This window comes from Schistocerca nitens, chromosome 9, assembly GCF_023898315.1.
Source record: "Schistocerca nitens isolate TAMUIC-IGC-003100 chromosome 9, iqSchNite1.1, whole genome shotgun sequence".
NCBI classification, from domain to species: Eukaryota; Metazoa; Arthropoda; class Insecta; order Orthoptera; family Acrididae; genus Schistocerca; species Schistocerca nitens.
The window spans coordinates 159,364,610-159,383,309 of NC_064622.1; the positions used below are offsets into that span (position 1 = coordinate 159,364,610).

General features: G+C 41.3%; 1 protein-coding gene across 2 annotated transcripts in view; it reads left to right on the forward strand.

The window, feature by feature from the left end:
* The window catches only part of LOC126203145 (prolactin-releasing peptide receptor-like), a 918,861-nt gene that overhangs the window by 659,559 nt on the left and 240,602 nt on the right, over positions 1-18,700 (forward strand). For both annotated transcript variants that reach the window (XM_049937389.1, XM_049937390.1), the window contains one exon: positions 3,105-3,322. In XM_049937389.1, the coding sequence (XP_049793346.1) occupies positions 3,105-3,322 (218 nt within the window). The remainder of the gene's footprint in view (positions 1-3,104; positions 3,323-18,700) is intronic.

Here is an 18,700-nt window from a genome sequence, read left to right on the forward strand (position 1 = left end):
AAAGTGATACAAACAAACAGTATTTCAGTTACAAATTTCTTCCTAGCTTTTCCTAGAAAATACTTTTAACTAATAGTGGAGGGTGGCAAACAATAAATAAGATTCTGAACACAAGTTCAACGATTCGCCCTGGATGACAAAACGTAGATACTCTTGAACAAAATGAATTGACATTGCAATAAGTACACGGCTAAGTCTTTTTGTGTTATCTTTTTCCAGCTGTCTCTCTATGAAATCATCTCAAAATCATCCTTTATCCTCATTCACACCAGGGACCATATCCAATAAAATTCATAATCCGTTCAATACGCCCGCCATCAAAGTTCCTGACTCACCGACGACCCAATATCCTCTCTATCAGCAGACACCCTCCCTCTGTCGTCTGCTCCTCCTACTCTGGTAACCAAAGAGTAAAATACCATTCATGTATTTATAAATGATAGAGCACAGCGATCAGTCGTCGTTCTTTGCAGGTTTTATTTGGCACATCCAGATTTCGGCTAGTGCCTACCCATTATCAGTGCACTATTTTTTAGTGCCAATGCATGTCAGTTCCCTGTTCGGGTGTCTCGTCTCCGACGATAGTCCGGTTGGAGGCATATGCGACACTCATCGGTGAAGAGCACGTGATGTCAATCCTGAGCGGTCCATTCGGTATGTCGTTGGGCCCATCTGTACCGCGCTGCATGGTGTCGTGGTTGCAAATATGGACCTCACCACAGACGTCGGGAGTGAAGTTGCGCATCATGCACCTATTGCGCACAGTCTGATCCGTAACACGACTTCTTGTGGCTGCGCGAAAAGCATTATTCAACATGGTGGCTTTGCTGTCAGGGTTCCTCGAGCCATAATTCGTAGGTAGCGGTCATCTACTGCAGCAGTAGCCCTTGGGCGGCCTGGCCGAAACATGTCCATCGACAGTTACTGTCTCTCTATATCTCTTCCATATCCGAACAACATCGCTTTGGTTCTCTCCGAGACGCCTGGACACTTCCTTTGTTGAGAGCCCTTCCTGGCACAATGTAACAATGAGGGCGCGATCGAACCGCGGTATTGAACGTCCAGACATGGTTGAACTACAGACAACACGAGTGTGTACCTCCTTCTTGGTGGAATGACTGGGACTGATCGGCTGTCGGACCCCCTCCGTCTAATAGGCGCTGTTCATGCATTGTTATTTACATCTATGGGACGGTTTAGTGACATCTGTCAACAGTCAAAGGGGCTGTGTCTGTGATGCAATATAGACAGTCAACGTTTATCTTCAGGAGCTCTGGGAACCGGGGTGATGAAAAACTTTTTTTGATGTGCGTATACTCCCGAGCTGCTACTGGTCTCAGTACATGTGTTTAGTTGAGTACAACATCCACAAATGACAACTGTCGTCTGTGTACCTCACTGGAGAACACCAAAACACCGAAACTCACATCCTTCTACGGAGTCACTTGATAGTGAGTGTTACGCATAACACAGACTGTAGATGGCGAATGACTGCATATGTTGCGGATACCTCAAGCTATGCAATAAAGCCTCGGTGTAACTTATTACTATGTTTACGACGTTGCTAATCGCACCATATCCTTTATCTCGTATTTCTAGCTGCTTCTCTCACACAGTTAATGATAAAAATTCAGAAATTCAGGGTCGCCACCAGCCCAAGCCCTTCCTAACCATTTAGGAAGAAACGGATCTGGAAAGTTATTAGTTTAATTACTTTAATAATTTAATTAAAAGTACGCAAATTTCTTTAAGCAGCCAGGTAAATAGCACTCCATGTCGTGCATGAAGCAACTTGATTAATTCAGGATTGGAAATCGGTGTAAGGCGGTAAGATCGACACCAAAGACTTTATCTTTCACGTATATTATTTATTGTAATTAAATATTTGGTTGCAGATCCTAACTAAACATAACTGGTGCCTGACTAGGAATATTTAAGTAAAAATTAGTGAGAATGAAACAGAGCACAATTTAACAACAGCAAGAAGAAACAGAAGATGGGGGTGGGAGACAATTATACTATCATCTCCTTTGCATTAATACCATAAAAATATCTCAGTGAGATATGCATTACGATTCTACGCAAGCACTATTCTGGACAGAGGTTTAACCAATACACGAGGCTGTGCGATAATTATTTAACATACTAACTACAAACGGCCGAACTAGAGCACGTGGATCAACTGTTGTGCTGCTTTGTAGAAAGCACACGAAAGAACATATTCTTGCAGAAATTATAGCTCATTAAGCAAGCAAACTGTTAAAATAAAGTTTATTGCGTTGCCGTGGTGGACCAGAAGGGTCATTGATTACCAAATACGTGGCAAAAATTCGACACACAAAGACAAAAGCAACTTCCACAAAACATAAGATTAAAATCATTAAAAATCATACTCGCTTCACACGCTTCAGTTGAGCTGATGTTCTTAAGTATTTCAACAGTTAAACATAACGAAGTCCTAACACAACCTGCTTCCTATCACCTGTAACCCCCCCTTAAGAGCTACGATCCGTACTCACCAAGCGTTCACCGAAGAGTGTCGCTTTCTCTCACGAGATTACCTAGCTTCCCGTGCAGCGGAAGCTACCAGAGGGGTAGCCCTCCGTCACCAACCTCACGCACAAAAAAAGCCTTCCACACAGCCTTCGACTAAGACGGGTAAACCTCTCTGCTCAGGTATTGGAAACCTAAGTTGGTCATCCTGTGCTTTCCTTTGAACGAGAAGCAACATCGTCGGTTCCCAGCACACGATGACCAATTCAGCGATTTCCAAAAGCAAAACCGAAACCCACATTAAAACACGCATATAATAATGAATACGCCTTATTTGAGTGCTCAGTCTTTCTGGAAGAGTTCATGAATTGAGCTAAGATCAGGTAGTAACATGAATAGGTTGTACCGAATTCGACAAGCGTCTTATGGAACGACTTCACAGAGACGTTTCAACGGTACCGCCTCTATCAAAATAGGTTTAGTACACCACACGTTGATACACGTGTTCCCATAACTCCTTTGAGCAGTGTCTAAAAAAGTTGTCTGTTGTGTACTTCACTGTCGATTAAATAATGTGTTCCAGAATGTTGGAATGTTACACATGTGTGCAGGTGAGCAGTGGGTGTCGAAGCCGTTCTGCGTGAACGTGCACCTGTCTAACAAGGCGATGATGTCGTACCGGATGGTGCTGTTCCTGGTGCAGTACCTCATCCCGCTGTGCGTCATCACGTACGTGTACTCGCGCATGGCGCTACGCCTCTGGGGCTCCAAGGCGCCGGGCAACGCGCAGGATCTGAGGGACGCCACGCTGATGAAGAACAAGAAGCGGGTGAGTAAAGCTCGGCGAACCTGGTTCTACATTCTCTCCATCCTGCCTAGCACACGCCGAATGTGTACAGGCACGAAAGGCGTAGCAGAGGTAGAATAGAGCAAAATTTTTCCGAAGAACCGTAAGTCTGAAATACACCGCTGTGGAGCTACAAGCAATCGGCAACCAGCGCTCTGAAGATCATCTTGCGATCCAACGTGTTTGTCTGACTCTAGGGGTGCACCTTAGGCTCAATAAGCTACTATTCTTTTGTATGTCCATCCTTTTTGCAGGAGGTCTCTTGGACGACTGCCGTTTACTATCGTGACAAAAAATAAATACACCTACAGCCGTCCTTATGATTTTATGGTAGCGACAAAATCAAATCAATTCATAAGGACAGCTGTAGGCGTTCTTACTTTTTGTCACGGAAGCAACTATGCTACTATACTGTTCCTTCGACGACGTGAAATTTGGAGCCGCATTTAAGGAATGGAGGGAGGAATCACGTTCATTTTCTGTATACATTAAGTCTGAGCAAAAAAAAAAAAAAGAAAAAAATGCCCTACGATAATCAACGTGATAAAATTTGCTGTAGCTAGTAATTTTTACTTCAGTGTTCTCCACCTTAATCGGTAAGAACGAAACCCTTACGGGATCACTTTCTTGTCTTTCTGTCTGTCCGACTGTACAAAATCTGTCAGGAACGGGTAGATAAATGAAGTTGAAACCAGTGCAATATGTTAAGGAGTACAGTACCATGGCGATGTAAGAAAGTGAAGCATCTAAGTCAATGTAATCAAAAGATACCGCATTTTGTGTAACATTTTATGATGCAAAATCACTCATGAAAACCTACAGGGCATCTCCGGTGGACCTACACTATTCGCCATTAAAATTGCTACACCACGAAGATGACATACTACAGACGCGAAATTTAACCGACAGGAAGAAGATGCTGTGATATGCAAATTATTAGCTTTTCAGAATATTCACACAAGGATGGCGCCGGTGGCGACACCTACAAAGTGTTAACATGAGGGAAGTTCCACACGGATTTCTCATACACAAACAGCAGTTGACGGGCGTTGCCTGGTCAAACGTTGTTGTGATGCCTCGTGTAAGGAAGAGAAATGCGTACCATCACATTTCCAACTTTGATAAAGGTCGCATTGTAGCCTATGGCGATTGCGGTTTATCGCATCGCGACATTGCTGCTCGCGTTGGTCGAGATCCAATGACTGTTCGCAGAATATGGAATCGGTGGGTTCAGGAGGGTAACACGGAACGCCGTGCTGGATCCCAACGGCCTCGTATCACTAGCGGTCGAGATGACAGGCATCTTATCCGCATGGCTGTAACGGATCGTGCAGCCATGTCTCAATCCCTGAGTCAACAGGTGGGCACATTGCAAGACAACAACTATCTGCACGAACAGTTCGACAATGTTTGCAGCAGCATGGACTATCAGCTCGGAGACCATGGTTGCGGTTACCCTTGACGCCGCATCCCAGACAGGAGCGAATGCGATGGTGTACTCAACGGCGAACCTGGGTGCAAGAATGGCAAAACGTCATTTTTCGGATGAATCCAGGTTCTGTTTACAGCATCATGATGGTCACATCCGTGTTTGGCGACATCGCGGTGAACGCACACTGGAAGCGTGTATTCGTCATCGCCATACTGGCGTACCACCCGTGTGATGGTATGGGGTGCCATTGGTTACACGTCTCGGTCACCTCTTGTTCGCACTGACGGCACTTTGAACAGTGGACGTTACATTTCAGATGTGTTACGATCCGTGGCTCTAGCCTTCATTCGATCCCTGCGAAACTCTACATTTCAGTAGGATAATGCACGACCGCATGTCGCAGGTCCTGTACGGGCCTTTCTGGATACAGAAAATGTTCGACTGCTGCCCTGCCCAGCACATTCTCTAGATATCTCACCAATTGAAAACGTCTGCTCAATGATGGCCGAGAAACTGGCTTGTCACCATACGCCTGTCACTACACTTGATGAACTGTGGTATCGTGTTGAAAATGCATGGGCAGCTGTACCTGTACGCGCCATCCAAGCTCTTTTTGACGCAATGCCCAGGTGTATCAACGCTGTTATTACGGCCAGAGGCGGTTGTTCTGGGTACTGATTCCTCAGGATCTATGCACCCAAATTGCGTGAAAATCTAATCACATGTCAGTTCTGGTATAATATATTTGTCCAATGAATACCCGTTTATCATCATTTCTTCTTGGTGTAGCATTTTTAATGGCCAGTAGTGTATAATCATAGAATTTAAGAAGCCAAGGTTCACAGTACGACCAAAGAAAAAAATCCGAAAATTATTGATCTGTAAATACGTGACACAAAAAAAATTTTTTTTTTGGCTTACGTTATCAGATTTTCTGGTTGTCATCCTTCCATCCTTGACAGATAGATGTATTGACCTATGTCACATGCTGATGTTTATAGCTCTTTGATAGTATAAAAATGTTATCCTTGGTTGATCTGGGCTGAGGGGACCAAACAGCGAGGTTATCCTGGCATTTGCCTGAAGCGATTTAGGGAACTCACGGAAAACCTAAATCCGGATGGCCAGGAGCGGGTTTGAACCGTAGTCCTCCCAAATGCAGGTCCAGTGTGCGAACAACTGCGCCACGTCACTCGGTAGGTTATGTTTCTGAGTCAATGTAATCGAAAGACATGGCCATTTATGTCACATATTTCGATACTCGCGAACTCAATCATTAATACCTATACGATAATTTCTCTTGATGTAGAATCATGAATTATGGCAGGGAGAAAGGTTTCACAGTACAGATAAAAAAGCCTTCCCGGCTAGCCACGCGGTCTAACGCACTGCTTCGCGAGAGGGAAGTCGTGTCGTCGGTCTCCGTCACGAATCCGCCCGGAGGATTAGTGTCGAGGTCCGGTGTGCCGGCCAGCGTGTGGATAGTTTGTAAGGCGGTTTTCCATCTGCCTCGGCGAATACGGGTTTGTTCCCCTTATTACGCCTCAGTTACACTATGTCGGCAATTGCCGTGCAAATACTGTCAGCCTGTCTCTAGGTACGCGTACACCATAATTACTCTACCACGCAAAGATTTAGGGTTACACTCGTCTGCAATGTGACGTTCCCGGGGGTGGGGGAGAGGGGTCAGGGGGGGTCGCTGGGGGCCGAACCACAGAATAACCCTGGGTTCGGTGTGGGGAGGCGGTGGAGTGGTGGGTGCTCTGCTGTAGCCTGTTGTGGGATTGTGAACCACTGAGAAATACGGCGGGGACGAAGCCTCTCCATCATTTCTGTGTCCCTGGTTTAATACACAATACGCACACACAGGTAAAAAAAGGAAAAAGTTGTTAATTTATAATTGCATCACTCGAAAAAATTCTTTTGGCATTTGTTACACGACTTCAGACTTGAAATTAAAACATTCCAATTCTTGGAATCCTTGCGACCGATACCTGTCCAGTATCAATATCGGTAACAGGCAAAAACTGTAGAGATTCTCGATTGTCGGATCGAATGATATGTCGACGTACATACTTGAGTTCTTACGGAAGCTTCAGTGCTTGAATCCTAATCGCGCCTGGCTAGTTTTAGTTTGTACCTAAAGGTTCGATGATACGAACGTCTTCAAAGATAATAACGGTGATGCTCTCCTGTTGTCCAGTTATATTTACTACTTTCCCACTCAGATACCTGAAAAATGTTTGGATTTTCCGAGTCTGCAAACCGAAATAACAATTATTTTAATTTTACAAGAGTACATTTCGAGAAAATATGTTTAGATTGCGAATTTTCAGTTAAGTGCAAACGTTTCTTCATTTGTGTGTCCATACTGTTAGTAGATACTTTACGGTTCCTGAGGGTATTTTCGTTCAGTCGTTGCAACGACAGAATGAAAATACCTTCAAGAATTGTAAAGCAGCAACGGACTATATGGCCACACAAACGAAGAAACGGTTGTACTTAATTAAAAATTCGTTACCGTTTTAAACCACACATCACAGATTATTAGACACAACTAGAATAAAATTTTCTCAAATGATACTGATCGATTTGATGGGATGAAATGAGTGAAGCGGCAATGACATGAAATGATTTCAGTGAAAACTTTTCAAAAATGCTGAGCCTGCAAAGTGATGAATATGTAGCTACTGAGATCGAATCATTGCTATACAAACATTTTGATATGAAATATTCAGGACATCGTTAGACTGTACAAAAGTTATGTTTGGCTAGTCACATGCCGAATAGTTACCGCATGGTAACCCGGCTTTTTCTTAACTTCTGTATTTTGGTTCACCGGGCATAAGAATTTATTACAAACTATTGATAATTGCCGGTCAGTGTGCCATTCGAGTTTCTGAACTGTGTCCTTAAGCGCTCTGCATTAATTTTGAGAAAACACGTGGTCTCTGTATCGGAGTTGTTGTGGTCTTCAGTCCTGAGACTGGTTTGATGCAGCTCTCCATGCTACTCTATCCTGTACAAGCCTCTTCATCTCCCAGTACCTACCGCAACCTACATCCTTCTGAATCTGCTTAGTGCATTCATCTCTTGGTCTCCCTCTACGATTTTTACCCTCCACGCTGCCCTCCAGTACTAAATTGGTGATCCCTTGACGACTCAGAACATGTCCTATCAACCGATCCCTTCTTCTAGTCAAGTTGTGCCACAAACTTCTCTTCTCCCCAATCCTATTCAATACTTCCTCCTTAGTTATGTGATCTACCCTGTAAGGTGTCAGGCAAATCCAACACTTTCCATGAAAACCCTGACAAGATAAGCAAATCCAGTAGTATGTCACATAGGTCCGAATAAATCGTGACATTAAATTAACCAAAGTAATACGAGTAACGAGTGAGCAAATGGAATGCCACAGACTTACACAAGAATGCCTAAATGCATGTCATACCTTCCCACCGTCGGACAGACGCAGTTCCGAGGGGAAAAACGAGAACAGAAGCCGAGAGCAGAACCGTGTTAAGCTGGAAGGCCCTATGATAAGGGACGGACGGACACCCACGTCGCCAGCTAACTGCTAGGACCACACCACCCGCAAGATTTAGCGTGAGACTTTTTCGCGTCTCTGTTACGTCAAGACCATCCCCCAGCCAATGTTAAAAGCTAGAGCCCTCCAGAAGAACAGTATAGATCTTACGATAACACAAAAAGGGCTACACCACCTGCAAGTTTTAGCGTCTGACTTTTTCGCGGCTCTGTTACATTAGGACCACCCCCCCGCCCATGTTAAAAGATAGAGCTCTCCAAAAGAACAGTATAGATGTTACGATAACGCTCAAAGGACCACACCAGCTGCAAGTATTAGCGTGAGACTTTTTCGCGTCTCTGTTACGTTGCAAACTTTAAAAACATTGCTCCACCACGAAAAGTACAGCGTTTCCCATTGGATAGACAGAATTTTTGTAGGTGGAGCCTAAGGTTAACATTGAGACCCTGATTGGTCAGACGAAAACACAGCCAGATGGTTTAAAGAAAACCAACTTCGGTAAATTGTAGTAAAGAGAAGTTAAGAGGGAGTTGCTTCAGAGACGGTGAGGTGAGCGGAGCTGTGCTGATCGCCGCCCCCTGACGAACACCGACAAGTGAATGAACGCACGCGATGCCGCATTTTTGAGCGCATAAGGCTTCACTCAGAACTGCAGAAGTCTCATCTGTTACATCCCCTTTTTGCGTAATACTAGTGTCGATCGTCAATTAAAGCTCATGGTGTTCACATTTGCCACTTGAAATAAAAATCTGAAACACGATGATTTTTGTGTTATATAGTGATTGAGAAGCCACATCAGCCACTGTAATTTACGACAAGTTAGATAAGTAATTAAAAAGATAAGTGAGGGTCACTGTAGACCATTTTGATAGTTTTCTCTTTTGTGAAACTTAATTTAAACCTAGATAATAGATGTGATATGGCATAGGTCATCCTTCGATCCATTGTGGAACCTGGAAACCCATTCAGGAAATATTCGTTCACATTTTTGTTGAACGCAGTTGGTTTTTACCATCCTGTATTAAAACATTTCCTTTTATCAATAGTGCAATTTATAAACAATGTTTTGTGAGTAGAATAAAATTTCCAATGGTAAACTTAACTGCTTTTTCGACGTTATTTTACCAGCTAACTAAAATTAGGAAAGCTTGAACCCCTTCCACTAAATTTAGTTAGTATTAAGATTCTTTTACAGGGAGTGCAGTGGAGCTGACGCTGAAATCATTAAGTATTTGGTTATATCATCGCTAGTCTCACTGAACTCTTCTGAATTCTACATGTCATGTGTGGTCTGGCGTCTCCTTACCAGCAACAGGTCCCAGGTTCAAACTTGTCAATTCCCTAAAAAAACACGCTCAGAGCATCGTTGCGTGAAAGTGATAGGGAGACACGACTTAGAACAAACAGACACCACGCAGAATGTTTAGAAAATGGCGACCTTGCCAGGATGGTAAAATACCATGATTGAAGGTCGACCACATGCCTAACTAGGTCAGAAAAATATCCTGTTGAAAAATTTTCGTAGTAAAAAATTTTTTTCCTAAAGTGATAAATATTCGAAAACAGTAGCTGCAGCGATAGATAGTAAGAAAGTATTCAATAAAAGTGAGAATTATAGCAGAAACAATAGCATAATTAAGTTATGAATTTTAAAAATTGTTAGAATTAAATTTTCTCCTCAATGCAAGCGCACAGGTGGCGGATACATCGTTGACAAGTTGGTTCTGACCCAACAAGTAAGTGAATGGATTGTCAGTCTTGGTAGTGTCAAGTCATGTGAAGAAAAAGTTTATGAAACGCGTGAGATCGTATGAGCGCATGTTGAAGCGAAGTAGGGGGCGTGAATTGTTTTTAAAACAGAAAATAAGGGATTCGGAAAGATTAGCAATGGCAGATCGAGACCTTCACCGAATTGAGGTAGAGACCCAGCATGCAAATGGACAGAGAATAGAGGACAGTACAACAGACGATGCAGTATCGCGAGAAATAGGACATATAACGCACCATAACGAGGATAATGTACGTCAAGGCATAGAAAACCTAGGTCAGCATACGACAGAGGAGCAGGAAAGTAGAGAGACAGTCGATGAGGATTCTAACTTGCGTCTTGAATACATAGAACCCATAGTACAAGTAATCAGAGCTCCCCTTACCACAGAGTACAAGGAATGCGAGCAGAAACGTGTCACAGCACAGTTCAATGCAATCGGTTGCAAACCAACACTTGGGCGAAAACACAGAGCGTAGGACGTCGGAAGAAAACGCAATAGGACCCACCAATCCGGCAGAATTATTACAATTAATGACGGAAACCATGACAAGACAAAATAAAGAAACTGCGAACCAAATTAAAATTCAGAATGCAGAAATGACGAAACATATTGCAGAAACCACGAGACAAATGCGTGCGACTAAAGAACAAAACAAAAAAAATTCAGTTACACCTAAGTCATATTGAAGACGAGGCAAAAGAATCTCGAGAAGTGATAGGAAACTTAATAACAGGTCACAATCAATTGAGAACAGACATTGACAAGGTAGAAGAGGACGTACAAACATTGCGTAATGACATTAAGGACGAGATCAAAACATTACGTAACAACACCCAGGGAGAAGTCAAGAAACTAGAGAAACAGATAAACATAATTACTAAACAAGCAGCAGGTACAGCGCGTGAAATTGTTGAAAACAGTGTGTTACACAAACGTATCACAAAAGCAACGCTGAAAAGATATGATAACCGCATAGTCAAAATAGAAGCGCAAACGAAGCGACAATTTCAGAAATTGCGAACACAGTTGTTACAAACCATTGAAGAGCGTAGTCAACAGGATCGAACAAGCACAGAGTCTGCAACCACATCCGTATCTGTAACAGAACCGGAAAAACAAGCAATTAACGAAGATATTACGCATTTGCGATTCCAATTACAGGCGGAAAGTAACATACGTGACAATGGAAAGCCAGGCCGCGAAGAGTACAGTGCAATGCATTCAGCTACACGTTCACAACCGATGGAAGATAATTATTGCGTACCACTCCAACGATACTACGCAAGGGTAGACGAAAGTTACAGTGGACACTATCCAATGGATCTACCACAACCGGAAAGAACGACAGGAGAAATGATCAGAAACAAAAGTGGCGAAGAATCGCGAATTTCATATGGAACTATGACAAAGTACGACAACGATCATTTCCTCACAGTCAGAAAATTTCAGCACTTTCTAGAAGGAAACTCATTACATCCACGAACTTTTATTGATCAATTCCGAGTAGGATTACCAGAACACTGGACGCTAGCACACCAATTAGACTTTATATGTGCACACATGTCAGGAACAGTCGCAGAAACCATGCAGAATGTTGCAGCGGCATGCCGATCGTACGAAGATTTCAGAGAGAAGTTTCTCTCACGATATTGGTCCAGCGAAGCACAAAACAGAGTGAAGTACGAATTATTACAGAAACCATATTCTGAAAATTCAGGAGAGAAGAGTCCCGTGAAATTTTTCGAATTAATGTCAAACAAAAATCAATGCTTAGATGTACCATACAGTGACGGAGAGCTGATGAAATTATGCGCGATGAAGCTACCATTAAAATACCAGCAATCATTAGTAGGTCGCGGAGGCAATGACGTCGAAGCATTTAAAGGTATTCTAAGGGAACTAGAGTTCATATTTTCGGAAGATGACGCAAGAAAAAGACGAAGCGCACGTGAAAACGAAAGCAAAAAGCAGTGGAATCCACAAGACACAGTACGAAGAAACAATAATTACGAACCATGTGATAACTTCGCACCAAGAAACGACAATAGATTTCAACAAAGAACCGGTTATGGATTTAGAAGAGAATATAGCAATAACTATAATTCACCGAGGAACGGCAACAACTATTACAGAGGGAATAACGAAAACCGGAACGGGTACTGGAGAACCAATAGACCGACAAATTATCAACGAAGAAACCACTATCAACAAGCTGAACAAGAAAAGAGTATGCAGATAGAAGAGGTGGAGGTAAGACCACCAAACCCGGATAAACGTTCGAATTGACAGCTAAGCGCCTATGCCAAAGAGAATGGCGCACCGACCCAGGACAATTGCAGCACCTTGAACAGAGAAGAAAAATCTTATCACGAGAAGAGAAGAAGGAAGAAACAAATCCGCAGGGACCAGATGAAAACGAAGACAAGAAAATAACAATATCGTGTTGGGACGAAATTAATTGGGAGAATACTGAGGAGGAAGATGAATTACCAGAGGCATGCACAACGAATGTAGGAGGAAAGGACGAAGTAATGAGTATTGCAGAGCTATTTGAGATGGAAACCAGGGAAAGCGAATTCAATGAGGATAATGCTCAGTCGACAGAAGTTGAAAATAAGTTACGAGTGGGCACACAACCCAACGTATATAATGAAGGCAGTTATGAAGCGATAATTAGAGCATTTAGATGCGATTATGTGGAAGTAGCGACGAAGAAGGAGAAGATAGACGAGGATGAGGAAAAAGTAGAGGATGTTGAAGAAAGTGTAAATGAAGGAAGAAGTAGAGAAGAGGAAATAAAAGAGAGAGAGAAGTAGCAGTCGAAGCTTATCCTACAGAAAGTTCGAATTCACAAGGGAAATTCCTAAAAAGACTCATGTATGATTCAGTGGAGGATTCGTTGATGCAAGAAGAAGAAGAACAGAACCAACCCTTTCAAGTTCAACCAGTTGTGAAGGCCATGGTAAAGCATATCCCAGTCAATATTGTAAGTGATAGCGGAAGTGAACTGACTGCGATCTCAGAAAATTTATTCATGCAGTGTAATGCCAATGAGGAATTGCCAGTTCTGAAAACACGTAAGATTAAAGTAAGAGGTCCTATTAGAAACAATGCTGCGGAAGCTACGAGACAAACAAGGTTAACTCTTTCGTGCCAAGGTCAAAAGATCGAAGCCAACTTCGTGATTATACCTAAACTAACTGTAGATTTGATTATAGGTGCAAATTTTTTAAATGAGAGACGAGCGATAATAGATATGGGGAAAGGTAGAGTAACATCCGGGAATGTCACACTTCTCTTTGAGCAAAAGCCAAACTTAGAAGAAATACCAGTCATAAACAAACAATTAAGAATGATGCGAGATAAAGAGGATGAAGAATTAGAATGGTATGCACAAAAGGGGGAATCGCCTCAACTCATGTTAGAAGTCCATAAAGAAATCGACGAAACATTGCAAGAAGTTCAAGGTATTTCGGAACACAGTAAAAGAGAATTACAGGGCATTTTACCTGAGACTGGCAGTATTAAACGCTTTCAGTACAAGTTTGAAGATTAATTTTATTACTGGTAAATAATCAGCACAATATTTCAAGATTATGTTGCAGAAAAGATCGTCAGGAGAAAGAAGAATGAAGAGAGAGGAAGGTGGGAAAAAGAAAGTAGTTTCAATAATAACACCAATAGTACCATAGATTAAGGTGAAGGGATAACGCGTAGATAGTCTAACAGCATGAAATACTAAAATGCTATACACCACAACACTACACAAAAATAAAACACGAATCTGAGGATTTTTGTAGAAGTTAAGACACGAAATATCTTAGAATTGTAACATGGAAAGGGCACCGAAATTTGTAAAGCTTTTAAGAAGGCGCAAAATAATGTAGGTACTAGATATATGTTAGAGGACTATAGGTAAAACTTTTTGTAAGAACCATTGTAAAAACTCCAGCAAAGACCAGATGCAACAACCCACAAGTTTCAGCGGGGGAAGTATCAAGAAAGAAAAGGACGTAATTAGCAAGACACGATTCCTACAAGGCAGAGGCGTCGAGAGAAGGGAAAGGACAGCAAGACCAACAGAAGGCCCTTGTAACTGAAGTGGGCAATAAATTTAACCACTAGGCAGAATCCTGCTGGGACGGAAAAGTGCAGAGACGAATGACGAATGCCGAACGCCAAACGCCGTAAGGGTCTCCGAGCACCCCCACTCAGCGGAGCGAGCAAAAAACGGCCCGAGGAGAAGATGGATTGGGCAAAAAAATATGTGTAAAAGTCACACGACCGCTACTAAACAGCACGCTGATGCACGAATCTGAAGAAAACGTCCACAAAGTAGAAATGACATGTCCAAACCATTTATCAAACTGTTACTAGGAGGAGAACTTCAAAGCGACTAGTTATCAATAAATATTTCCATATCGTACTCAGAGAAGAACCAAGAAGCAAGTAAGAAGCAGAGAAAAAGCAGGAAGAACAGAAGTTGAAGATTCGCAAGATTGAGATGAAGAAAGAAGATGGGTGAAGAATAGACAACATACCTTCCCAAATCCCTATCCTATTGTAAACTAGTCGTCTGCGAAGTATTACAACGAAAAACAACCGCTTTCAGCGACACATAACGATGACTTTCACGCATACAAAGCCAGTAAACCATGAGATTCTGCACTCACAGCTCCATTCCATTATGGGACGTCCACAACAGCAACACACACTTGCAAAGCCAACAAGGAACTACGAACGGAGCTGTACATCAAATACTTGCCCACATCCATCTCACTCAAGTCCATCACCTTGATGCAAAAACATTCGCCAACCTCATGCTTAAACATTCATAGGATTGTGTGAAATCAAATTATGTGATGTAGGAATTGTGCAAAAGAAACGTGTGAAAAACTAAATAAGTGAAGCACACCAGACAGCTAATAAATTACAAAATAACAGTTGACTATGGACTTAAGTAAAAAATAGACTATCGATAAAAATAAGTCATTAATTCTGAAATGGAGAGTACTTTTTTTTTCTTTTTCATCAGTCTACTGACTGGTTTGATGCGGCCCGCCACAAATTCCTTTCCTGTGCTAACCTCTTCATCTCAGAGTAGCACTTACAACCTACGTCCTCAATTATTTGCTTGACGTATTCCAATCTCTGTCTTCCTCTACAGCTTTTGCCCTCTACATCTCCCTCTAGTACCATGGAAGTCATTCCCTCATGTCTTAACAGATGTCCTAGCATCCTGTCCCTTCTCCTTATCAGTGTTTTCCACATATTCCTTTCCTCTCCGATTCTGCACAGAACTTCCTCATTCCTTACCTTATCAGTCCACCTAATTTTCAACATCCGTCTATAGCACCACATCTCAAATGCTTCAATTCTCTTCTGTTCCGGTTATCCCACAGTCCATGTTTCACTACCATACAATGCTGTACTCCAGACGTACATCCTCAGAAATTTCTTCCTCAAATTAAGGCCGGTATTTGATATTAATAAACTTCTCTTGGCCATAGCGAGTCTGCTTTTGATGTCCTCCTTGCTCCGTTCGTCATTGCTTATTTTACTGCCTAGGTAGCAGAATTCCTTAACTTCATTGACTTCATGACCATCAATCCTGATGTTAAGTTTCTCGCTGTTCTCATTTCTACTACTTCTCATCACCTTTGTCTTTCTCCGATTTACTCTCAAACCATACTGTGTACTCATTAGACTGTTCATTCCGTTCAGCAGATCATTTAATTCTTCTTCACTTTCACTCAGGATAGCAATGTCATCAGCGAATCACATCATTGATATCCTTTCACCTTGTATTTTAATTCCACTCCTGAACCTTTTTTTTTATTTCCATCTTTGCTTCCTCGATGTACAGATTGAAGAGTAGGGGCGAAAGGCTACAGCCTTGTCTTACACCCTTCTTAATACGAGCACTTTGTTCTTGATTGTCCACTCTTATTATTCCCTCTTGGTTGTTGTACATATTGTATATGACCCGTCTCTCCCTATGGCTTACCCCTACGTTTTTCAGAATCTCGAACAGCTTGCACCATTTTATATTGTCGAACGCTTTTTCCAGGTCGACAAATCCTATGAAAGTGTCTTGATTTTTCTTTAACCTTGCTTCCATTATTAGCTGTAACGGCAGAATTGCTTCTCTCATCCCTTTACTTTTCCTAAAGCCAAACTGATCGTCACCTAGCGCATTCTCAATTTTCTTTTCCATTCTTCTGTATATTATTCTTGTAAGCAGCTTCGATGCATGAGCTGTTAAGCTGATTATGCGATAATTCTCGCACTTGTCAGCTCTTGCCGTCTTCGGAATTGTGTGGATGATGCTTTTCTGAAAGTCAGATGGTATGTCGCCAGACTCATATTCTACACACCAACGTGAATAGTCGTTTTGTTGCCAATTCCCCCAACGATTTTAGAAATTCTCATGGAATGTTATCTATCCCTTCTGCCTTCTTTGACCGTAAGTCCTCCAAAGCTCTTTTAAATTCCGATTCTAATACTGTATCCCCTATCTCTTCTAAATCGACTCCTGTTTCTTCTTCTATCACATCAGACGAATCTTCACCTTCATAGAGGCTTTCAATGTATTAGATTAGATTAGATTTACTTTCATTCCAATTGATCCGTAGTGAGGAGGTCCTCCAGGATGTGGAACATGTCAGAAAAACAACAATACATGACAAATATTTACAACTAAAACAAATAAGCTAATGTACCATTCCACAGGTCCCAAGTGGAATGATCGTCATTTTTTAATGAACACTGTCATTTTAGAAATACTAATGCACTGAATTTAAAATAAAGTTTTTTATTTATTTATAAGGTAATAAACATGTAATACAACTACTGTAATACTTATTTACAATGAACACATTACTGTACTGCACTGAAATGGTGCAGAAGTTAGATTATACTTACACACACACACACACACACACACACACACACAAATTTTCAATGAACACATTACTGCACTGAAATTGTGCAGAAGTTATGTTGTACTTATATACAAATCAGTTGGTTTTACTAAGAAATTCATCGATGGAGTAGAAGGAGTTGGTCACCAATAAATCCTTTAGGCTTCTCTTAAACTGAATTTCATTGGATGTTAAGCTTTTTATGGCTGCTGGCAAGTTATTGAAAATGTGTGTTCCTGAATAATGCACACCTTTTTGCACTAGACTAAGTGACTTTTAATCCTTGTGAAGATTATTCTTATTCCTAGTATTGATTCCATGAATTGAGCTGTTGGTTTGAAAAAGTGATATATTTTTAATGACAAATTTCATTAAGGAATAAATATATTGGGAAGCAGTAGTTAGTATCCCTAGTTCCCTAAACAGGCTTCTGCAGGATGTTCTTGAGTTCACACCACATATAATCCTTACTGCACGTTTTTGTGCCTGGAAAACTTTAGCTTGGCTTGATGAATTACCCCAAAAAATAATCCCATATGACATTATGGAATGAAAGTAAGCATAGTATGCCAGCTTTTTCATTTTTATATCCCCTATGTCTGATAAAATTCGCATTGCAAACAGAGATTTGTTAAGACGCTTCAGCAGTTCTGTGGTGTGCTCCTCCCAGTTGAATTTATTATCAAGCTGTAATTCCAAGAATTTAACACTGTCCACTTCTTCTATCTTCTTGTCATCGTATGTTAGACATATACTCTTTGGACACCCCTTACAAGTTCTGAACTGCATGTAGTGTGTTTTTTCAAAGTTTAGTGACAAAGAATTGGCTAGGAACCAGTGATTAATGTCCACAAATATTTTATTGGCTGATCTTTCTAAGACTACACTTGATTCGCTATTTATTGCAATGTTTGTATCAACAGCAAACAAAACAAACTTGGCATCTGGTAATGTTACTGATGAAAGGTCATTGATATACACAAGAAAAAGTAAGGGCCCCAAAATGGAACCTTGTGGGACCCCACATGTAATTAGTTCCCAGTTGGATGATGCCTGATAGCTTGATACATGTCTCTTTCCTAATAACACCCTTTGTTTCCTGCCAGAGATATAAGATTTGAACCATTTTGCAGCGTTTCCTGTTACACTATAATATTCCAGTTTACTTAAAAGGATATTGTGATTTACACAGTCAAATGCCTTTGACAGATCACAAAATATACCAGTTGCGTGCAATTTTTTGTCTAATGAATTAAACACATTTTCGCTGTAAGTGTAGATAGCCTTCTCAATATCAGAACCTTTTAGAAATCCGAATTGTGACTTTGACAGTATGTTATTTGAGATAAGATGGTTATAAAGACGACTGTACATTACTTTTTCAAAATTTTTGAGAATGCTGGCAACAGTGAAATTGGACGGAAATTTGATGCTATTTCTTTATCTCCCTTCTTAAACGGTGGCTTAACTTCAGCATATTTCAGCCATTCAGGAAATATTCCACAGATAAACTACTGGTTACACAGATAGCTTAATACGTTACTTAGCTCAGAATCACATTCTTTAATTAACTTTGTTGATATTTCATCATACCCAGTAGATGTTTTTGATTTTAAAGATTTTATGATGGACATTATTTCTGTTGGGGTAGTGAGGGTCAAATTCATATTATGGAAGTTACTTGAA